This window comes from Urocampus carinirostris, chromosome 7, assembly GCF_059441175.1.
Source record: "Urocampus carinirostris isolate Australia breed hairy pipefish chromosome 7, RoL_Ucar_1.0, whole genome shotgun sequence".
Classification (NCBI taxonomy): Eukaryota; Metazoa; Chordata; class Actinopteri; order Syngnathiformes; family Syngnathidae; genus Urocampus; species Urocampus carinirostris.
In genome coordinates, this window is record NC_142355.1 from 19,661,854 (window position 1) to 19,685,994 (window position 24,141).

The 24,141-nt window shown below is 39.7% G+C and overlaps 2 protein-coding genes across 2 annotated transcripts in view; both read right to left on the minus strand.

The window, feature by feature from the left end:
* Positions 1–15,798, minus strand: part of LOC148362580 (uncharacterized) — a 38,868-nt gene extending 23,070 nt beyond the window's left edge. The window contains exons 1-20 of the mRNA XM_088340428.1: positions 15,536–15,798; positions 15,350–15,464; positions 15,054–15,126; positions 14,040–14,140; positions 11,923–12,133; positions 11,721–11,849; positions 9,351–9,468; positions 9,141–9,279; positions 7,180–7,284; positions 7,033–7,102; positions 6,811–6,948; positions 6,072–6,236; positions 5,338–5,432; positions 4,164–4,299; positions 3,855–4,101; positions 2,989–3,038; positions 2,758–2,858; positions 1,270–1,421; positions 1,052–1,190; positions 867–974 (exon numbers count right to left, since the gene is read on the minus strand). Of these exons, the coding sequence (XP_088196554.1) occupies positions 867–974; positions 1,052–1,190; positions 1,270–1,421; positions 2,758–2,858; positions 2,989–3,038; positions 3,855–4,101; positions 4,164–4,299; positions 5,338–5,432; positions 6,072–6,236; positions 6,811–6,948; positions 7,033–7,102; positions 7,180–7,284; positions 9,141–9,279; positions 9,351–9,468; positions 11,721–11,849; positions 11,923–12,133; positions 14,040–14,140; positions 15,054–15,126; positions 15,350–15,464; positions 15,536–15,798 (2,655 nt within the window). The remainder of the gene's footprint in view (positions 1–866; positions 975–1,051; positions 1,191–1,269; positions 1,422–2,757; positions 2,859–2,988; positions 3,039–3,854; positions 4,102–4,163; positions 4,300–5,337; positions 5,433–6,071; positions 6,237–6,810; positions 6,949–7,032; positions 7,103–7,179; positions 7,285–9,140; positions 9,280–9,350; positions 9,469–11,720; positions 11,850–11,922; positions 12,134–14,039; positions 14,141–15,053; positions 15,127–15,349; positions 15,465–15,535) is intronic.
* A 6,921-nt stretch (positions 15,799–22,719) lies between these two features.
* LOC148362581 (intestinal mucin-like protein) lies at positions 22,720–24,118 on the minus strand. Its single transcript, XM_088340038.1, has 3 exons — positions 24,089–24,118; positions 23,887–24,010; positions 22,720–22,930 (listed from the first exon to the last, which is right to left on the minus strand). Exons 2-3 carry the CDS (start codon positions 23,958–23,960, stop codon positions 22,720–22,722), a joined length of 285 nt encoding a protein of 94 aa, XP_088196164.1. The 5' UTR covers positions 23,961–24,010; positions 24,089–24,118.
* Between the last annotated feature and the right edge of the window lie 23 nt (positions 24,119–24,141).

A 24,141-nucleotide genomic window follows, 5' to 3' on the forward strand; every position in this document is an offset into this window, starting at 1 on the left:
TAGTTTTGTGAAATAGCGATTGTAAACAAATATCTAAGAGACTACAAGTATCTCGCATGTGAAGAATTAAAATTCAATTAAACAAACGTTTTCTTTGGTTCATGTGCCTTTATTTTAGAACGATATGGCATAGGATTGAAATAGTATAGCTCTAGCATAGACATTTTAGCATAAGCCTATCCAAAAACCTAAAGATAATCAAAATTATATTATTTCATGTATTTGTTGAAAAAAATACAATTGAAATAGTCGTTTGATCTTGAATCTAAACACACAGAGCCCCCTCTTCATACGAGATTAATTCGTTCCTGGATCAAGCTTACATCTTTCCCATTAGGAATAACTGAAAACTGATTAATCCGTTCCCGGCCTTCCGAAATCATCCAACCCTAAATAGCTATAAAACACATCTTCCTTATCACTAAAAATAAATTCAAATAGTAATTAAACCCAAAAATACAGTTCTAAGATATATAAGATGATACGAACAAATTAGAATGCGAGTTTTTTATGTGATCTCACCACGGAGGAAGTCAGCGGTTGCTAATGGAGGTGTATGCTTAGTGGTGAAGAAGTGAGGGAGCGCGATTAAAAAAATACAACAAAATAGGGTGGGATGGGGTTTGAATGGCCGAAAACGCAATTGCTAATTGGGACGAGCTGAGGCTGTCGGTGAGCGGTCTTGAGCACTTGGCCTTCTAATACTTGCATAAGTAAAACCTCGAAATTTGGATTTTTTTTCTTGTATGTCTGGCAAGGTTTTTGCTCAAAAGACATGTCCTATCTCGGATTTCTTATAAATTATCTCGTATGTGGAGAGGCCACTGTATTTGATATTTTACATGCAATATGGTGTGTCACAATACCCCTAAGTAGAGTTTAATTGCAGTAGAGCAGATGCTTTCACTTGGCCCACAAGGAATTTTCTCAGTCAGAACCCTAAAGCTGCCTTCCTTGTTATCCTTGCAGTAATCCTGGAAGACAACCAGGTAAGAAAAATCCAAACATGTTCACGCAAAAGTCTGAAAAGCTAATCGCACTTATAGCATACCTGAGTAAAGACGTAGCCGCATTCTCCATTAAAGGAATACTTCTTGTCATCAAAGGTGATATAATGGCCTTCTCCGTATATTGTACAAGTTCCATCACAATGCCGATTGGTGCATTCCCATGCGCGGCTCTTACAAGTGCTTTTATGACGTAATAGATTTTGCGTAAGCCAAGAAGGATGCTATACTGAGGCAGGAGGAAATGGGAACGAGGACTCACCAAGTGTTGCAGTCCACTTCAACCGTCTCTCCAGGCTTGTAGGATTCCCCGTTATAGCTGCAAGGACAACTTGTCTCCTCAATGCAACCTCCTTTACCATCGGACACCAGACCAGCAGGACAAACGCAGCCCGAGACGCAATGTGAGCTAACCTGTCAAGCAGAATTTTAATGTTAAAGTATGCATGCAAGATAAGTTTAAGGATACAAATTACTGTATTTTCCAGACTATAAGGCACACATATAGTGTGCGCCTTATGATCCAGTGTGCCTTACAGACAAGGAAAATAAAATAGAAAATCGATAGTTATAATTAAATGACACTGCATACAGTGACTGTTCTGCCTATGAGAAACATATAGAGTGGCCTTCGAGTGCCCTCTTGTGGTTAACATGATATTTGTTTGTAGCCAAAAGGAAACAAAAGAGAAGCACAAAACTTGGCTGGCAGCTCAGATGTCAACTTTCGAACGCTTAATGCAAATCTTCTTTTTTTTTTTTTTTTTTTTTGCTTTGGATGACAATTGTCCGTAAGTATGAAACGTAGTGCGATTACTTGGATGAAGATTTTTGTTTATGGTAGGATTTAGAACGTACTCTTGTTTGAATTGTTGTTAATATGTCTTAGCTTTGAATGTGTCTGTATAGCTAGCAAGCTCACAAGACATTATCGTGCTTTTTCTAGTTTTACAGCAAACTTATAAGTGTGATGGTAAAGTCCAGGGGTGTCAAAACCTTTCACTAAATGGACCAGATTTGGTAAGCTAAAAATGTGTTAGGGAAGGCTATTCAGCCTGGGATTGTTTGAATAGTCTTTAATAAATTCACCCTCCACGAAAGGTTTGCAGTGCATGGTGATAAGCGCTGTGGCCTCGTAGCTCGCCTGTGTAGCATATATATTTGACTTACAGGGTCTTGTGAAAAAGTGTTGCTGTGCTGTTAAAACAACTTCATGTTGCTTCACCTTTTCAAAGCTTTAGTTTTCAGTTAGCTTTTTGTAATCAGCATGTTTCGTCTGGGAGTGACTGTGGATATTATATTCATCCACAAGTCAGCTACAAGTCTCTTGGCAAATTAGGCAGACGCATTTGTTTCGAATTTCGGTGAAAAAATACTTAAATTTCCACTTGTCCTGTAAGCGGCGGCCCGCACAGTCATCTTTCCTTTATTTTTCCGGACATTTGCCATGTCGGAAATGGGGTGGGCTAAAATTATCACAGAAAGCCGAGGGCCAAGTGGGTGAAATGGTGAATTTTATCTCAAAAATAAAAAAAAGTACAAAAGATTTGTATTTAAATTTTAATGTATGTATTTATTTGTCATGCTATACTAGCTCAGACTGTTGTTTTAATTCCATGTGCCTTTTATGTGAAAAAAATATCACAAAAGACTATTTTTTAGGGGGGTGCCTAATAAACTGGGGCACCTTATAGTGCAGAAAATACAGTGCTAGCTTTTAAAAGACAAAAATGTATGAATAAGTTCTCACGCATTCTGTGTCCAGAGTCTGACAAGTCTTCTGGCACTCTGACCCAATGTCGCCAGGCTTTGCGCTTGAGCAGTTGAAGAAAGTCATTGGAGCACTGCATGCTAATCACATTTGTTAGAAAAGACATTGCTGTGTTATTAATACATAATTTTCATAATTCTTTCCGAGAACGACTCATGACTATAAAAAGGATTGAAAATCCCATGATGAGAGTTCATGCAGTGTACGTACATTCAGTCAGATGGTTTCCTGTGCAGTTGAGTTTACCATCACGGCAGATGCTGTCATGTAAAGACACAATAAAAAAAGACTCACGTTTGTTTTCTAGTTTCCCTTTTTTGAGGTCAAGGTTTTGTTTTCTAGTTTTTGATTTTTAATATGTTGTTGTCATTTATTTTAAATATGCATTACAAGTAGTGCAATGGTTCCTGATTATTGTCAAACAAATTCTCAAAACAAAAAGATGTAAAAATAGAACAACAAATGAGGAAGCTGCATAAACCAGAAAGCAAAGGAAGAGAAAACAAAATACATATTCAGTAAAGAGTGAGCAAAAGCATAGCTTATTAGCTCTCACCCCTTTACAAAACAAAAACAAATATATATATGTATGTACACATACACATATACACAGACATATACATGTGCATATATATATATATATATGCTACGCTGAAGATCTTCTCATTTGCAGTATTTAGTAACATATTTTAAAAAATAATTTTGGTCGCACCATTATTTCGGACAAAAATGACAGTCAAAATGAGCCCCAAACCTTCCTAAGTAACTGTGAGAGGGAGACAAATTTAAATGGTATATTTATATCGATATGGGAGAGGTTCTGGCATTATAAATATTTCATACATTTTATCAAATCATCACACCGTAAAATAAAATGTGCTTAAGAATTAACTTTTGTCTGGAGAGTGGGATTGGTTTTTTTTTTGTTAAATTTTGTCTTAAAATATAAGGTGTGGCTCTCAAACAAAACAAAAAAAATGGCTCTTTAGGTAAAAAAGGTTCCCAACTATTGACATAATAGGTTCACTGTTAAAGTTCTAATAAAAGTTATGTGAAAATATGTAAGAAATTCTCACCAAGTTTGTCCATGGACCCTGACGACCTGCTTGGGCCGTAGTACCATGTCCCCCACGTGGCAAGAGCACTGGGAGGCCGGCACACATTCGCCTCTGTCATTAAGGTAAGCATCCTCAGCGCAACCGCAACCGTCCACGGGAGTCAAATCGGCATCACAATTAAAGTCGGGCTGAGCCAGAGAGAGGCAACTGCGCCCGCAGCTTGTCATGTGGTAGTCATACACTAAAGTGGAAGGGCAGGCCGATGTCCCTGTTGAAATAGAGTAGTTAGCCTCCACTTGAATTGATCAAATTACGTGTCGTTTGGCTAAAACTCACCACACACGACATCTCGCCATCCTGCCAGGGAGACGCCAGCAGCGGCGCAAGCATGGACGTAGGAGGACATGATGGCACATATAGAATCCAAACTGTTTTCGCCAGCACACGTGTCGTAGATACAAAACTGTAGAAAGAGAAGATGATTCAAAGAGATGCAGGACATGAGAAATACATTTTACATATCTATTTTTAGATCAGGAAGGGGCAAACCTTTCCGTCACAGGCCGCATTGGGTTGTAAACATTTGCATAGGGACCAGGCAGGAGAAAAAAAAGGATGGTTGATGTATTTATTTGTTTTCATATGCAAATATTCATCCAACCCTCCATTTTCCGCACCACTTATGCTCAGTAGGGTCCTTGCCACCTTCGGGAAGTGGGCAGGGGACACCCTGAACTGGTTGCCAGCCAGTCGCAGGGCATACAAAAACAGACACCTAACTCTCTCAGTCACACCTAGGGACAAGTTGGACCGGGCAATTAAGATGACACGCATGTTTATGGAATGCGGGTCTAATCCAGAGTGCCCGGAGGAAACACAGACAGACACGGGGAGAACATGCAAACTCTGCACGGGGAGGCTGCGGTAGCCGGAATCGAACCCTGGAAGCAAGTTGAATGTGCGGTCCATTCTCAAGGTTTCTTCATTTACCTCATGTTGAGGTTTTTGAGTTTTTCCTTGCCCTCATGTAGGTTTTAGTCTGTAGTTTGCATTAATCTGTGGTCCGGGCACCCCTCAAGACTCCTTGTGATTAGGGGCATAAAAATAGACTTGACTTAACTTGAATATCGAAAAATTAATTTCAAAATGCTGACTAAAAATATAGAAAAAAAACAAAAAATACCACCCGAGATGAGAAGATTTTCTGCCAAAAATATGCTATTTTTTGCATTGTGATAATTGATTTGTGTTGCTGCTATTAAAAGAAAAGGTATAATAAAGCAAAGCATCCTCTGCTAATACTGTCTTCTTCCTCCATCGCATCTTGAACTCTTCAGTAAGATTTGTAGAAGCCTGATGACAATTCTGAGGAACTTGCTTTGTTTTACTTGTTTTACATGTAGGATATCTTTCAAATGTTCCTATTCTTTTTTGTTGGAATAATTCAGGAAAAAATAAACACAAAGCACAGCAATTTTAAAGAAAATATAGCAATCCTTACATCTAGATAGTCCTCAGGATTAATCTCAGGATGGCACTTGGAAAACACTCCGGTTGGGTCCATGAGCATGGAGCACCAGTGGTGAGCGTATTTCTCTAAAAGGACAAACAAGCAGTGGAAGGGATAGTGGAAAAAATATTAAATCTCTCTTTAAAATACACTTGAATACAGTTAATGAAGATTCCAAGATGAATATAACATAAATTATTTACTGTTGCAATATCTTTAGCAGGGATGTTTAACACCGTTTTCTTTTCAGACTTACGCTGATACCAATACTCACCTCTTGCCAAGTCACGATATGGATATCAGATACTGACACCACTATTATTTAAAATCCAACCCTGTACCTCAATGAAGAGAAATACTTTGAAAGAAATACCTTTAAATCTGAAAGTATTTAGGAATATAAGGCGCACCGGACTATAAGGAGAATGATATCAAAACTACTATAATGGCTAAAAGTTGCATAAAATCTATCATAAAGCAATGGAAACTAGTTTTGTACAACATTAACCATCATTATGAAATCTTCCTTACTACTCAACTAAATCATTCATCCATCAAGTTTATCCTTCTTTTACAATTGGTCCCTTGCAAATGAGATTGCAGGATGCCAGTTGGTTATATCGACTATTATTCCTGACTTTTATTCAAAATTTTGACTATTATGCGCGGTGCTCAGGTGTTTTTATGTTAAATGTGGCTTGCACTTTGGAAATAACAAGACTTACCCTTGTCTACACTTAGCAGGCAGGGGTCACCAAGAGTATTGTTAACATCTGGACAGCCTCCTTTCGTCTTCCACGAGTTGGCAAATGCAGCAGCCGTCCCCTCAATCATGCCACTTCTAGTTTTGAAGTCATTGCATTCGACATCATTAAAATCTCCGCACAGACCTGCACACAGAGAAAAATAATTCCCGGGTAGTAGAGTCTCCCAGGTATGACAGGACTTTATGGAACATTCAACTACCATTGTTTAATTGGTCCCACTTCAGTCTCATAAACTCCATCCATCCATTATGTGCACCGCTTATCCTCAGTAGGGTCGCGAGGGTGCTGGAGCCCATCCCAGCCATCCTCGGGCAATGGGAAGAAGACACCCCGAACTGGTTGCCAGCCAGTTACAGGGCACACAGAGACAGACTTGCTTGCTCATTCACACCTAGGTACAATTTGGACCAGCCAATTAACTTGACATGCATGTTTTTGGAATGTGGGAGGAAACCGGAGTGCCTGGAGGAAACCCACACAAGACCATTTACATTTGAATGAGCAAGCTGTTGTCTGTCTCTGTGTTTTCTGTGACTGGCTGGAAACCAGTTCAGGGTGTCCCCTGCCCTCTGCCCAAGGGCAGCTGAGATGTGCTCCAGCACCCCCGCGAGGATAAGCGGGGCAGATAATGGATGGATGGATGGAAAATAATACCGTCCAACAACCAGGGTCTCACAGAAGTATATGGAAAACTCACCAAGGAGTTTGCCTTTATGGGGGATGCTAGCTTTGATGTAAACCTGCATGATTGGCGTCAGCTGAATCTCAAGATGAAGCCCATAGACCGTGTGGATTACAATGTAAAATGTGGACGGGCTGAAGATTGAAACGTCATCTGGAAAAAAAATCAAAACAAAAGTCATTCGAGTCAAGTCAATTTGTTTATTTTTGTGACGAAAAAGAGAAAGAAAGCGCTCACCTGTGAAAAATGGCAGATGCGAGGTGAGTTTGTTGACTAGAACTTGACCTCTCGAGTCGACGGCAATCATCTGGGTTCAGAAAAATAAATAGAACGTATTAAATGATGTATTCTATCGACTTCGAACAAAAAGTACCGCAAACTTACCAGGGATTTGGGTAGCATAAGCGTGACTGCAGTCAGGCAAGTGGATTGATCTGATTTTTCACATTTGACAAGGTCACCCAGGACAAAGAAAGTCCCATTAATCTCCTACAGAGAAAAACATGAATTATTGTCTTATCTCATATTTATGTATTGCATGATTTGTTTATGTGTACATTCATTTATATGAAATATATTTGCGGGTATTTATTCATTCATACATTTTCTTTCTTCATATGGCAAAATTGGTTCCCCATACATACAACATGATGTGTCAGTCATCAGAAAAATGCATTTACAATTAATCTAGTTTAAATGAATTAAATGTTAATATTAACGGGAGTTAGTGTGCCCAAAATGTGACTTTTTCATGCATGTAAAGTATGAATTTCTCACTGGTATGATAGTGAACAACTTAAAAATTTCAACTTGCTTACATATTTTGAAAATAGTGCTGGGGATGATAATAATGATGATAAAAAAGTGACTGTGCATCCACGGAAGAATACTGAATAGAGGGTGGGACATCTTTTTGTATACTGTAGAGCGGAATATAAAAGAAAAATAGATGCGGTTTATGACTTTTATTCATTATTATTTATCTAGTGTCTTGTAATATAAACCCATGTAAATATGTATATTTGTGAGGTGTTGTTTGTATGTAAATCCACAGAAGATCTAGCTGTGAGATACAATTATTAAGGCGGTCGAAGGGGTTAAGGTTAAATAAGCCAATGCTTTTTTTCTATTCCTTTTTAGACATGTTATGTTAACATTGTTTTTGTTTTTTGACGTGTTGTATTGTTTTTGTTATCTTCTAAATAAAGATTAATTCATTCAACTATATGTCATGATTGCTAATGTGAATCAGCTGTGCCCGCTCATTTGGCGCCAATCGCCGCGGATTCTCATTGGCTCCCAGTCACTATTTGAACCCTGTCCTGTCAATCCGGTGTTGTCGGTCCGTCTGCGAATCTCCGTGAATACGAGGCAAGCCTTTTTCGACCCTGACCCCGCCTGTCCCGTTTTTGCTCCCGTTTGTCTCTAGCTACAACCCGTTTTGTTCCCGATCACGTCTGCTCTCCCTCCCGGCTCACAACCCCTTCTGTTCCCGACTACGTGTGCTCTCCTGTTCTGGCTTACGATTCGTTTACGACCGCGACCACATCTTGCTCTCCCGGTCCCGGCTACCGACCAGTTTTCCGCCCCTGACACCGCCATTGCTCGCTACGGAAGATCCACTTCCGTGTTCGGATCACTATCCGAGTACGAGAGCAACTTGCCTCCCGCGCCCAGAGAACACCGGATCGTGGGCGCAGCCCTTCCTCCAATAAAACTTGTGGTAAACGTCACGCAAGTAGGTCCTGTTTCCGTTCTGGTCCTGACACTATATCGTTAAGCTAAGCATAATTTAATACTTTGTGTATAAGCTTCATAACAATTTATTTTATCTGCTTGTTCCTTACATTAACGCATAAAAACAAGAAGCCTGAATTCGGCACATTGTAGGGAAAAACTTTATGAAGAAGGGCTTTTTCTTCCGTACGTTCAATTTATGTCTGGGTTGTGAGAAAAATTAAAAAATATTCTGGGTATAAATGAGCTACAGCACGATGGCTGAAAATTATCAAGTGTGTAGCCAAAATGTCTGACAGTTACTTTTATACTGAGAGGGCAGTCTTAAAGTAAATATGAGACTATGAAAAAAATCGAAGAGGAAAATCCCCAAGGAAGAGTACTTTGTCAAAATTGGTTCTAACAGGAACTGATATAACAAGTCAATTTTCTGGCTACAAAATAAAACACAGTTCAGATGATAAAGAAGCTGAAGAATAACCGAATCGAGAGAAAGTCCAATAACAACGACGTAGGAAATAAATGAGTGAACTAATAGAGAGGTTAGAAATGAAGAAATCATACAATCATGACGAAATATGCAGTGACACATGTCAATAATAAAACACCTTTGTAAGAACATAAGAGCAGTCGCCATGAAAAGTGTACGTCTTATCGTCGTAGGTGGAGATGTGTGCGCCTCCCAGGATAGAGCACACACCAGGACAGTCAGTCTCCTGACAACTCCACTCTCCCTGAGCACACGTACTGCAGAAACAACGGCAAAGTCAGTAAATGGACTTCACTAAACAGAATGAAGAAGAGAGCATCGTCATCACCATTTCTGACATGCCCTGGAGTAGGATTCTCCAGGTTTGTAAGCCTTGCCGTTGTGCATACAGGAGCACTGGTCCACGGGCAAGCAGCCACTATCACCAATGTCGTCCAAGAGGGTCCCTTGGTGGAGAATGCGTAAGGAAATTAGTGGTTATCTGGCTTCTTGTTTGGGCATTGTGTTGTAGTGTGAAGCCCTTGCTACAAATACTTCACTTTTTTCACCAGCTATTTTCCCTTTTCACAATACACCCACCACTCCAGAAAATCCTTCAAATGTTTGATAATTGACGTTAGATTGAATAAATTCAGTTGTCTATGTGAATCAATGTGTGTACTTTTGTAAGTGTTGATAATTCATCGTTAAATCAATGAACTGGGAAATAATATATATGTGTCATGATTACCGATGTGAATCACCTGTGCCCGTTCCTTTGGCGCCAAATGCTTCGGACTCTGTATCTATTTAAACCCACTCCTATCTGTCCCCTCTTGTCAGTCCGTCTTTGAACCTCAGTTAACACTAGGCAAGCATTTTTCGACCCTGACTCCCACCTTTTTTTTGCTCCCGTCTGTCCCCTGGCTTCAACCCGTTTTAATTCTGACCACGTCTGCTCTCCCGTCCCGACTAACGATCAATTTTTGATCCCGACCACGTCTGCTCTTCCGTCCCGGCTTACAACCCGTTTCTGACCCCGACCACGTTTTTGCTCTCCTGTCCCGGTTATCGACCTGTTTTTTCCATCCTTGACACCGCCGTTGCTCGCTACGGAAGATCCACTTCCGTGTTCGGATCACAGCCTGAGTAGGAGAGCGACTTGGTTCCCGCGCCTAGCGAACGCCGGATTGTGGGCGCAGCCCTTCCTCTTTCCTTTAATAAAACTTGTGAGAAACGTAACGCAATTGGGTCTTGTTTCCGTTCTGGTCTTGACAATATGTAGCTCCTTCGAGATGATGAGATTGATCGTTATTTCATAGAGTGTACTTTTAGCGCCCTCTAATGGATAATCTGGGATAAAGACAATCAGAAATTCTAACAAATATTAAATTTGAAACATAGTATTACCGTTAATTCCGGACTATAAGCCGCTACTATTTTGCCCTAATTTTCAACCCTGCGGCTTATTCAGTGATGTGGCCAATTTATGTAATTTTTCTAACGGCCGCCAGCGGCGCTCGAGTGTTGCTACCATTAGCTGCCCTGTCACAGGCACGGTTTGGGATGAAAGCTATATTATTATTATTAAAGCTTTGAAAACTCTCTCGGTGTACCGTCTTTCTTTGTAAATATGTGTAACCCATGTATAATATGTATTTGCAACTGTATATTTTTGTAATGTATTTATTTGTATTTATCTTAGACACTTATTCTGATATGTTTTGCACGGGTGAACGAAAAATGAGGGGCGAAACAAATGCCGGGTGCCGAGTTTAAGTGGGGACCGCTAAAGGTGAGGGACAGATAAGGAAAGAAGAGGGGGTAAAAAGTTGGTTAAAGAAAAAGGAGTTGTGTGAGTAAATGTTTTCATCTGATATATTTTTCCCACCCTTACCTTTGGAAATATACACTTTTTTCCTTGGATTACTTTCAACGGGACCCAGACTCTGCAGGTCTGCATCAAACCTTAAGTACCGGTATAATTTTCCGTTCATTTTGCCGGCTTTCATTTTGGGCAGCACGGCGGCGCAGTGGTTAGCGCTTGTGCGGCACAGTTCATGTCATGGGAACCTGTCGTGGGTTCAAATCCAGCTCCAGACTTTCTGTGCGGAGTTTGTATGTTCTCCCCGTGCTTGCGTGGGTTTCCTCCGGGCACTCCGGTTTCCTCCCACATTCCAAAAACATGCATTTCAGGTGAATTGGCCGGTCCAAATTGTCCCTAGGTGTGAATGAGCGAATGAGTTGTCTGTCCCCGTGTGCCCTGCGATTGGCTGGCAACCAGTTCAGGGTGTCCCCTGCCCACTGCCCGAAGATGGCTGGGATGGGCTCCAGCCCCCCCCGCGACCCTAATGAGGATAAGCGGTACGGCTAATGAGATGAGATGAGATTTTGCCGGCTGTGATTTTTGGACTGTGGACTTTAATGAAGGACATTTAGTTTCAATCGTGGGACTTGAAGTCGGGTTTGGATCAATTTTGTGTTTGTGTTACAATTTTTTAATGTGGGCGCATGCGGCTTATATACAGGTGCGGCTTGTGTATGAACAAAATCGATTTTCCTCTTAAAATGTGGTGGGTGCGGCTTATAATCAGGTGCGCTCTATAGTCCGGAATTTACGGTAAATCGCTATGACACAGATCAAAATACATCATCTGCAAAACAGCTCAGCTTTTATCTTGAAACACATCAATTTAATGAGGCTTGTCTGTGAGCCTACCAGGTGGACAGAAGCATCCATCTACGCAATGTTCCTCACACACTTGGCTCCTCTGCGGGTCACTGCAGGTGTCCATGCAGGGGCTCCCACATGCTTTGTACTCCATGTTAAACGGGCATGTCTTTTGAGCTGGTAATCATAAGGAAAAATGGTCAACCCAAAATGATTCAGATCATCGAGCATCAGAGATAGTTTTCCTCACTGCACAAATGGACGTTCCATTCTCCAGGGGTCCCGCCTGCGTGAGCACATTGGCGTGAGTACTCGGCCACGGTCGGACACAGGCAGATGGTGGAGTTGCTTTCGCAGGAGCACAAGTCTTTCATGCAAGCATCCACAAAGAGGTCTGTATCGATCCGGTTGGTACAGCTGAGGGTTGAGGCTTCTGATATCAAATTCTCACAATCTGATCTCTACAGGGTGGGAAGAAAAGTGACATGTTCAAGCCAGTGAGTGCATTTAGTGTTGGGACTTGTGCGTTACAAAGGAATGTTATTACTTTTCTCAATATTGAGTATTGTAACTTGTTATTAATAACATTTTGTAATTTGACTGTCATAAAAACAAAAGTGAATTATGAATTACTACATCATTTGAGCTCTACTGTAACTGTTCCTCCATCACTAACTATGTGGCATACAACCATCAATCCACCAGCAACAGCTAAGAAGGGTGGGCGTGTCTGTAGTTACCTACAGTAAGAGAGCGCTGAAATTGTCCTCATGGAGATATTCTCCTTACTGTATATACTTGCATCTAAGCCTTATTTACAAATTATAAAATGAAATATTGAAATAATTGGGGCGGTTTATGTGCACATATTTGGTTGTGTGCTACCGGTAGCGAATGGTAGGCAGTGCATGGGGAGGGGGTGTGGTTTATACAGGGACAACAAAATCAATAAAGCAAACGTGATTACAGAATTTACAGAAAAAGTGTGATGAATTTCTGTCTTTTTATTTGTAAAATTGTTTTTGCAATACACCATACCTGGAGAAAGAAGAAAATGTTTTGGACAGTATTCAGTAATAGAGAAGGAAATATTTGAGTGCTATGAAGCCCACAGACCAAATGTATATGGAGTGTCTTGGCTAATTCTTCGTTCGCAAACTCTCAAGATTGCAAACGCCGAGACATACACGGGTTGGTGTACAAGTTTTCCTCCATTCATATATTTTCAGAGAAACGTGTGACTTTTAGGCATCAGTTATATGGGGGTAAGGGAATTACTTTTTATATGAAGTAACTAGATGGCACAACATTCATTTGGACAGGTAACTTAAAATTAGTTTTACCTGGTTATATCAGTATCAGAAATTATTTTCCCCCCATTTTATTATGAATATTTTGTTTGTTTGTTTGTTTGTACATGATTCAATTGTTTGTTTGTTTGTACATGATTCAAATTGAATCTTTTCTTCCGGCGCCGTCACGAATGGCAGCCACTCCAGCAGCTCCCGTGTTATTTTCGATTGTTCTCAGCTCAGGGATGCTGCTGGAAATGTGAATTTCCCTTCGGGGATGAACAAAGTATCTATCTATCTATCTATCTATCTATCTATCTATCTATCTATCTATTTATCTATCTATCTATCTATCTATCTATCTATCTATCTAACAACTGTAACTAATGATTTTTTTTCAGTAACGCGCCCAAAACTGGTGACAGGTGGAGGAAGTGAGGCTGTGTCTCATCCTGAAATTATTAAATTAAAAAAATATATCAAATTGTTAAACTTATTCAGTGTTTTTACTGTGAAGCAAACCTGGTTGAGAATACAGTATTAAGGGGCAACATTAACAGACATTCATTGTTGGATCGTTGAAATGTATCCCCTCCCCCCTCCTGTCAAAAGAGCCCTCTCAGCCTCGCCGCTATTTAGTAAGACTTTGTATTCATTACAGCCTTTCCTTTTTATAGACTGTGGTTTTGTTGCTAGTTTTTCCATTCCCCTCCTCAACGGAGCACCTTTTGTTATGTCCCTCATCCCCATTGAAGACTGTCAATCTGCAATGTGTGTCCGCATTTTGATCTTCTCCTCAAACACTTTCTCATTTAGCTTCCCAACTTTTGGTTTTTTACATTATATTAGCAAAAATGATTAATAAAACTAGAATGTAATATATAACAGATGAGCAACTACAGATGCTGAGTGAGCACTCTAAATGTATATACTTTCTTGTTCTGCAATCAAATGATGAATACGCTGTAGGTTCATTTATTTGTAAATATGACTGTGCCTCGCCAGTCACAAACTTCACCGCACATCATTGGGTTAAACTGGGTTTGGCCAAAAATGCTACTCTGGCATTCGCTACCTGATTCATTGAGCAGACGTCAGGAGAGAGGGCCAAGGTTTCAGCACAGTTGTCAGCTGGACCGTTGGTTTTCCAGGAATCGTGAAATTCCTCGGGGGCTCCTGAAAACGGGCATTCCGTACATTTAAATACTAAAATTCAGGCAAATCGGTAATGATCAGAGATCAAATTTAAATGGCTACATTAAAATTAGGTTTTTATATCCTGTTATATACTACATGCAGTTCATATAAAATTGTATTTATTAATTGATTTATTTTACTCAGGCTATATTTCAAGATGCCAGTCCAGTGAACAAAAACTGCGATGTTGAGTCTATGTCCTCCTTTCCTATAGACGGTACCGTGCAGTTTGACCAATTAAATGTGAACCTTGCTCATTATTATTATTTTCTTAAATAAAGAAAAATAGTCAATTAAACATTTATTAAAAATGTGGGTATGTTTTTAGAATAAAGTATTTTAATAGTACCTGTATTTTTTATATTTTAAATTTTATCAGAAAATAATTGCATTTTTTAATCCCAAAAAATATTAGGATAAATTTCAAAAATAAGAAAAACTATATGTATTCTAAAATACATAAAATTATTTTATTTTTACTTGATTAAAATAATTGTCAATATAAACTTTAAAACAATAGAGGTATTATTGATAATACACAAATTTACTCATTTAAAAAAGATAACCATCAACATAAATTGTAATAGGAAAAAAAAACACATTCATTTTATTAAATCCTCCAAAGTATTCGTTTTTTCGATCTTGTTAAAGTATTTCTCAACATAAACAGTAATGTAGGAAAATTACAATTAAAAAAATGAGATGTATCTACCGACCGAACAAGAACAGATACAATTGAAAAATGATTATTCTTTAATTTTACTAATTCTTTTTTTAATCTATTTTCACAGGTAACTAACTATCAGAAGAAAAGAAGGTTAAATGTTCATGTTTGTCCGTGTTCGTAAGATCCTATTTATTGCACCTGTGGTCTAAAAGAGAATTCACTCACCATCAGTGTGATCTCCATTGAAATCGCCACACAAACCACAAGTCTGGTTCTTGTACTTAGCATCCAATTCAACCTTCAAATTACAAATGAAAGGAAAAAAATGTAAGAAGAAATCCCATATATCACGTATTTAATATTAAAATTTGTTTTTTCTGAGGGTTCAATATGGTGATTAAAGGAACGAAGGCGATTCCAAATCACAACTATTTTCGTCTAGTAAAGCACATTGGGTAGGAACTGGCTCAAAGGACCAAATGATGGAGTTAATATTACTCCGAATCCTGGGTTAGACTTACCCAAAGCGAGTCGTCTTCATTCCACATGACAACCACGCCACTTGATGTTTGAAATTTAACATAGGAGAATGTTCTTAGGATGGTGAGGCCTGCCTGGCTGAAAGGCATCGTCACTCTAGAGGGCAGAAAAATGATTGCTGGTTAACCTCCGGTGTTAAGCCACTAAATTGGTATTGATGTTCTCACATCTCGTCGTTGACCACGATGGAAGAGTTGGACAGTTCCACGGCCGCCCCCTCTAGTCTCATAGTGACCCGCTTGATAGGAGCGCCCCAGCTGGTTTGTTGTCGCTGCAGCTGGATGTTGAAGTCCTCAAAGCTGCCCTTACAGTTGGACGCCAGCAGATAGTTGCAATCCGAGCGAAGCTGATAGAATACTCCATCGAAGGTCCGGAAATGATGGTTTCCCCAAGTGCTACAGAACTGCTGCTCGTCGTTGGACACACTCATTTCTGCAAATGAAGTTCATCATTTTATAACCATTTATCCTCACCATGGTGTCAAGGGGTTCCCAAGCAAGCTCTGGAGAAACATGCAAACTCCAAACAGGAGTTTGTGTGCTGCAATTGAACCCAGATAATTTCAACTGTGAGGCACCCAAGGTACAGTGGGTTGCGGAACTATTTGGCCCCCTTTAACTTTGTGAGCTTTTGCCACATTTCAGACTTCAAACGTAAAGATACAAAATTGTAATTTATTGTGAAGAATCAATAATACGTGGGACACAATCATGAAGTTGATCATGGACTGCATTTCTGATCAGCTCTTGTAAGTATAGGGGGACGGCCCGATCTTGGGAGATTTGCAGCAGTCTGATACTTCTTCCATTTCAATATTATTGCTTGCACGGTGCTCCTTGGGATGTTTAAAGCTTGGGAAATCTTTTGGTATCCAAATCCATCTTTAAACTTCTCCACAACAGTATCTCGGACCTGCCTGGTGTGTTCCTCTTTCTTCATGAAGCTCTATGTGCTTTAAACAGACCTCTGAGAATATCACGTCACAGGTGCATTTATACAGAGACTTGATTACACACAGGTGGATTCCATTTATCATCGTTAGTCATTTAGATCAACATTGAATAATTCAGAGATCCTCACTGAACTTCTGGACAGAGTTACAGTTTAATATCTCTATGTTTGAAGTTTGAAATGTGGCAAAAGGTCACAAAGTTCTAGGAGGACAAATAGTTTCGCAAGTCACTGTTATTGTAGGAAAAAAACATGAATTGTTTGGGCACATATTTAACTGAGGCCCAACCTATACGGAATTGAATGGAACGTGGAAAAATACCTTTCAATAGGGCGACTTAAAAATATATATATCGAGTTTTTCTGTGGTTTGGCAATGTCATGACACAAAAGATTTTTGGAGGAGTATTTTCGCATTTATTTCTTTTTTTCAATCATGTTGGAACAAACATCACGTCACAAAATGAACAAATCCTCTAAAAAGAAAAAAAGAGAAGACCAGTTGACACCAAAGGCTTATTAGAGACCTAATCCCCAGAATAACTTAAGAAAAGATCATAACTTACATTATTGTATCAATCAATTGTTAGTCCACTAAGAAATGCTCACATTGTTAGAATCATGATATACTTTACAGTTTCTGAGAGTTTTTTTCTTTTCCAATCCTTCTTCTTACAACGATATAACGTGTAAAACCTTAGGCGGATTTTCTCATCAAAATCTTGAAATGGGATTTGACGTGTACTAAGAGTAAGTTAGGAGGGCTTGACAAGACCACGAGAAAACCTGTGCCCAGTCATGAGTGAAAAAAACTTTTTTTTCATTTAGGATTATATATACAGTATATTTTTTTATAAATCAGCTATGTTCACTTTTTGAGGGATGATTTGGATCAGGGGTCTCAAGGTCAGTCAACTCAAGGCCGCCGGAACTCGGATCTGGTTAAAGTTGTGCCAAATCGGGTTTTTCAAAGCAAATCTCTGATAAAAACATAACTCATTTCTCAAATAAATCTTTTTCTACCTTAATTAAAAAAATAGAGTATGCAGTACAAAGAGTTGGAAAGAAAATAAACAAGTCAGTACTAAATAAGTGCAACAATAAATCACTCCAAAAAGTAATGAAGTCAATTTCTGACATAAATATATTTTGAAAATAAAACAAAGAAATAATAAGAACATCAATCATTGAGTAAAAACGGACCGCACTCATATTGAGGAGAGGCCTTCACTGTCATGATTTGCCAATTGCCCTGATCTGCGCTCAACCTTTCAGCAGCAGCTACCACTCGTTCCTTAATTAGTCCTCCTCCTATTTAAACACGTCCTTCTCGTTCACTCTTGGTCAGTCCGTGTGTGAACCTCAGCGCATGCATAGCAAGCACTTTGGACTCTGGCTCCCGTTTTGATACTGACCTAATTCCTGTATCGATCCCCGATCCAAGCTCCGTTCTCCTGTCCCTGATACCCATATCCTGATTCTGTTTCCTGTATCGATACCAGATCCAAGCTCCGTTCTCCTGTCCCGGCTGACCGACTTGTTCCGATCTTCGACCACGCTTCGTTTGCAAGGGCTTCCCGCTCCTCCTGCCCAGCGAGCACCAGATTGCTATCTTTCTCCTCTCGCCCTGACTTCCCCGATCCCTTAATAAAGAATTGTGTGAAACGTTACGCATTTGGATCCCCTGCTTGTACCGGTCATTACATTGACCCCTAAACGTTCTTGTAAAATTCCCCTAAAATCTCAATCCAAGACGGACCCAATGTAAATTGAATGCTGTTCGTACACCTTTTGGAGAATATGGACGGTTTTGTCTCTTTCAAAAGGTAACTATCTGAAGTTTTGTCCTGAGTAAAATAATCACTTCAAGTGTTACTAACATTGAGTAAGTTGGAACACACAGGAATAAAAGGTTTTTATTCTCGCCTGTTTTTTTTTTTTGCAATCACATTTCTATGGAAGAGTGTAGCATTGGCATCTTAGCTGGAAAATAGCCGGGGCAATAGCATGAAGCCTTACCAGGTCCCAGGTCAAATTTGATCACAATCTGAAAAACTAATTGTACTTCACACCTTTTTCTAAAGGTGTGTTACGGCGTTTCCAAAAGTGGCTATTTGGAGATGACCAGTTTACAGCTCTAAAACCTCTGCAAGCGTCTATTTTACTTTTGCCAATTTTTAGACATTGTGATTTTTTCAGAAGTTAATCACTGATAGTGTCCACTTGCTCGTGATAAGCACTCGTAAAAATGGATTCCCAGTTGTATTACGCACTTTTATTTTCGGCTAATATTTGAATACACATCCTAAATATAAATGTGTCAATCATCATTTGAATCTGTCACTCCTGTTTGAAGATTTTTGAATCCGAAGTATGTTATGTCCATTGTTTTCCCAAATGCAGGTCTTCAGAAGCTATCACAGGAAAAGGACTGTGAAAAAACTCTTTCAATTGGTCAAGAGTAGTGTTCATTGAAAAGTCAGAGGTAAAGAATTTCACAAGGCTTTTTTCTCTTAGAAGGGAATTATGGAGCGATCAATCAAGGGGTTGGTTCCAATACAAGATAGGATTCAGATGCTTGGAGTGTTCGGTAGTCAGGGGCTACAGTACCCAAATTGGTAGCCAATGGTTGTTAGAGACCCCACAAAAGCAGTCCCCACAAGGGAAGATATTTATCAATTTTTGGGGTGTGCCTTGACACAAAAACCCAGCTAAAGACATTCGCGAAGGCCTAAAGTACAACTGTATACATTTTCACAAAAATTGGGTGAGCTGTTTTGGAGCCTATAAATCACATACAAAAACATACAAATCTGGATTTATAAAGTACTGTAGTTTAGGAGATTGAATAAGATATCTTTTTCACATTTTTATCTTTGTTAATTTGTTTTACTTTGCACAGAAAGGAGAAACCCTTTAATCTTACTGTATAAAGACAAAAAAAATGATTGTTTTTTTTTTGATGGAACAGATACAACTCTTGCACCACAAGTCTACCTGCTCTGTGTGTATACATACCACTAGATGCAGCAGCAAGTCCGAAGCAGAGGCTTAGCCATGGTACCACCCGCCCGAGCGCCATCCTACGAGCTCCCATCGGTATCAACTGGGTGAACTGGTCCAGAAGGAGCGCTCCCACATAATATACTTCTTTGGCTGTTTGCAAATTAGGAGGGGTGACACTGTGGGTGTCACTGTCTCATCACACGCTTATGAAGCGCTCGCTTACAACAACACAACTTGGGCATCTCTTTGTGACGCACGTGGGTCTTCCTTGATATACTTCATCTTTCCACATCCCCGTACGCTCTCCTGCATGGAAACCAAACATGGTCAGTGTATGCTTTCCATATGATACTCTTTTGTTCATGTACTTTTGAGATTTTTCCAAAGAAAGACTTGAATAAACACTGTATGAGCTTCTCAATCAACTAGAACAATTTAAGCAGTGGGTTGTGGCTCTATCTACTGAGGTGTTCATGTCTTGATAAATAAAGTCTTTGTGGAGCACACGCCGACTAAATATTGACTTTATAATTATTCTCATCAAGCATGGAGATACTATTGGTCACTTTCAGTCAAGGTAAGATTGTTCCAGCACATACATTGGCCGTGTTGGACTTTTTGCAAAGATAGTTATAGTTTGCAAAAATAAACAAACAAAAAAACCTTTATCGTGCCCCAAACACCTCTAAGATACTAAAAGCTGACAAGTTTATCCTGGACCCTTGCAAAGGAGATTTCATAGGATGCCAGTTACTATTTTGACTATTACTACGCACTGTTGTTCGTTGTTTTGACTATTGCATCATTGTCACTATCAGCCAATCATGTTGCTGCCCTTTGATATCCACACCCTTTGAGGAAGATCAGCATTTTTAGCTTGGGATAAGTAAGAAAGAGAAAGGTCTCAGGAAGGGCCTTTAGAACGGGTGGAATTCCTTATCTGAAGGATTCTCTCCCTGTTCTCAGTGCAAGTTCAAAATCCATTGATGTCCCTCTTTATTTAAGTGTCTACTAAAGTTTAAACGTATCAAATACAAATATCGACACTATCGATACGGAGTGAGTAGTTGGATCAGATTGTCTTGTTGAAATTGTTATGCAGTATTTGTATTTTGTTGGATTGATACTTTTCGTCGGTTTGACTCTCTTGACTTTCAGGACAGCCAAAGTCGCTGTACATATAGTAACAACAACTAAGCTTGAATAAATCAGGAATAAAATAAGCAAGTAATAAATGGCAAAAAAAAAAATACAGCAGAGGTTAAAGGGGGTCGGATGTGAGGCTGATCATCAAGAAAAGGGAAGTCTGAAAAGGTGAGTTTTGATTCCACATTTGAAGGTGGACAGGGTCACAGAGTTGCAGAGCTCAGGTGGCAATGAGTTCTAGAGCTGGGGGTCAGAGCGGCTGAAAGCTCTGCTCCCCATGGAGCGGAGACGAGTCGAGGTGGATGAGAATGGACAGTAAACCAGAATCAGCGGCATCGAGGAGGTCGTTTGTGATCTTGATAAGTGCAGTTTCAGCGCTATATTTGTATTTTAATTGTATTGTTTTTTTGGGGTGGTTTAACTGTATTGACTTTTGTTTGAAAACTGTTGTTTTAATGGAAGCATTTCATTTTTTATACTGTTATTTGTTTTCTTTTAATTAAATAAATAAATAAAACATTTACATTGCCTATTATCTTTGGGCCGGGTTTATTAAAATTATACTGAACTAACTCAGTGGATGGCGGGGATAATGCATTTATTCGATTTTAATAACATTTCCAAGAAGACAGTATCGGAGGGTGCTAGCCTGTGTTAACTTGTTATACCGATACCAAAATTCGCTGTGTTGCTCACCCCTACGTAAACTTAGAAAAAAAATGTATTAAGTATCTTCAAAAATTAATCGCACATTTTAGAAACTCTTACATAAATGAAAAATCTTTGATATTAAAGGACAAATTCTTTTTATAGAACCTCAGACATTTTGACAGTTTTTACAGATTTCCACCTCCAAAAAAGCCTGTATGTGGTAAACAAAATCCGAGCCGTATTTCAATTATATTTTTTTCCCGAATTTGTATCCGCCGTTTTGCTAGGTCCTGCTTGATCTTACTCAAACGTATGTTTTTATAAACCCAATGAGTCAATGATATCTTTGTTTTGCGCAATAATAACACACGCTTAAGTTAAACATCATTAAGTCAATACACTTTCACAGCATTGGGCACGGTCCAACCTCTCATGAAAACCCTTCTGAATAGTTTAGCCAAGCAACTACCAATCTAAGACCAACTTTCCCATCTTTTTTATGTGGGTGTGGTCTACAAAATTGTGTGTTCTTGGAGGATCTGCTTATAATCAATGGTTTACTAGAATATGTCCAATACTATAAAACTTTTTTTTACATACAGTATTACCACTAGAGGTAGTTTCGGTTACATGCTACATCCGCTACAGGTTTATCCTGCTTGTTTCTGTTTCGTAATATTGGAAACCTGCAAAGGAGATTACATAGGATGCTAGTGTCATGACAACTGATTTGGATCACCCGGAGCCCGCTCGTTTGGCGCAAGCCGCTGCGGGGTACCTCATCGGTTCCCAGTCCTTTTTAAGCCCATTCCTTTCACTAGCCTGTTGTCAGTCCGTCAGCGAACCTGTTTCTACACTGCAAGCATTTTGACTCTGACTCCTGTCGGTCCTGATTTTTGAACCCATATTTTTACCCGTCCTTTCCTGATCTCCCCGTTCGTCTCCGGCTATGACCCGTTTTTGACCCCGAACACGTTTGCTCTCCCATCCCGGCTTACGACCCGTTTTTGATCCCGACCACGTTTTTGCTCTCCTTTCCCGGCGAGCACGGGATCGTGGTTGCTGCCCTTCCTCTTTCTATCAATAAACTTGTGGTCAACGCTACGCATTTGGGTCCTGATTCCGTTCTGGTCTTACCAGCTAGTTTGTTAGTTAGACTATCATTGCTCAATGCCGTTTGTTGTTTTGACTGTTAAGCACTGTTTAAATTATTGTCCCTGTTAATAATTTTGCTGTTCTTTGATTACCACACCCTTCAGGGTGGACCTGCTTTTTATAAGGTAGAAGATTTACTAAAAAGAAAGGGCTCCGGGGTGGGATTTTAGAACACATTTGGAATTTGCCATTGTGAGGGTTTTTTTTTTGCACAGTCCTCTCCTGTTCTTCTTGGAAGTTGAAAAATTCCAAAACAAAAGATGTAATTGAAAAGGTTGCTTTGTTTTAAGTGTGGGCGTACTAGACTCAACATCCATTTGAATGCAACTAAGGCAAGAAGACACCAAAATGAGAAATGAGATGCAGAACCTTTATTTGATTTTAAAGGTCAGAGACCATTCAAATGTTGTAATTTGACTTCTTAAGTGTCTCCATCTGGAAATTACAAAATGGTAAAACTTCTCCTCTTTCGGGCTGGACCCGCTGCAGTTGTGGAGCAGCCTCTGTGTTCGCATCTGCACTCGTCCACGTGGATGTACGTGTAGGGAATAGTGTCTCCATTCAGACACATTAAGTCGACGGTGCGATTGCTAGACCGTGCCCCTTTGCAAACGGAGCAGGTGGGCTGCAGGGTATACGGCTCCTCTGAGTATCTAATGGAGAGAAAAAAAAAGAAGGAAAATTAAATGTGCAAACATACTTTTGATTTACCATAAGTTCTAAACTACAGAGCACACCTAATTTCACATAAACATATCTGTTTTTGGGTGTTCTTTATCATAGGAGGTTTCTGCAGTGATTGACCGGATTGCATTTGCCTGTCATCGTTCTTCATGGATCAAATGAAATTCCATTGACGTGATATTTATGCCGATGATATGTAGACAAGAGTAGCATTTATGATAGATAACATCCATCCATCCATGCATTATCTGCACCGCTAATCCTCAGTAGGGTCGCGGGGGTGCTGGAGCCCATCCCAGCTATCTTCGGGGCAGTGGGCAGGGGACACCCTGAACTGGTTGCCAGCCAGTCGCAGGGCACACAGGGACAGACAATTCGCACGCTCATTCATGTTTGTGGAATGTGGGAGAAACCAGAGAGCCCGGAGAAAACCCACGCAAGCACGGGGAGAACATGCAAACTCCACACAGGAGATTCGATGTCATGACCTCAGAACTGTGCCGCACAAGCGCTAACCACTGCTCCACCGTGCTGCCCAGATAACTGCTGTTCAATTTGGATGTATAAATTAAGGACTTTTGGGTGCAAAAGTCAAAATATTGTGAGTAGTTATAAATATTAAAAAGTAGATTTGTGTCAAACCTCTCGTTTTGCACATGTTATGTATTATATGAAAAATGTTGGTAAAAACATTCTCTCTATGAAATTTTCCAGAAGTCACCTCATTGTTTTGTATGCGTATTTTTATGCTCGCTGTTTTATTAAGTATTGTTCAACTATTTAAACAGAAAGATATTAAGGTGAAGATTTAAAAATAAAACAAAATCATTGTATTTCAATATGAGTGTTTAAAATGTATGAAAAAAGAAGCGGCTCGTCGTCCGGAATTTACAGTATTCTATTCACAGATTGATTTGGAGCTTACTTTGAGTAAGTGTTGCAATATCCTTCACAAAACGGAATGTCCACCTCCTCCGATGATCGGCAGTTCTGGTGCATGATGACCACTTTATTTGAAACTGGCTTGCAAGCTTTTTCCTCCTCGATGCCTTTTTAAAACAAAAGCATATTCAACTTTAAGTTGCTGATTTGAAGCAAAAAAAAGAAAGGACGCGAAGAGTACTCACAGACTTGACAACAGCCGTTGGCTGCTGTTTGAATTGTGTCCTACAGGAAGAAA

Bases quoted from the DNA above. Each gene is read 5' to 3' on its own strand.
- LOC148362581 (XM_088340038.1), bottom strand. From the start codon at position 23,960: ATGCACCAGAACTGCCGATCATCGGAGGAGGTGGACATTCCGTTTTGT. The intron at 22,931-23,886 runs GTAAGCTCCAAA...TCTCTCCATTAG, and splicing joins TATTGCAACACTTACTCAAA to ATACTCAGAGGAGCCGTATA.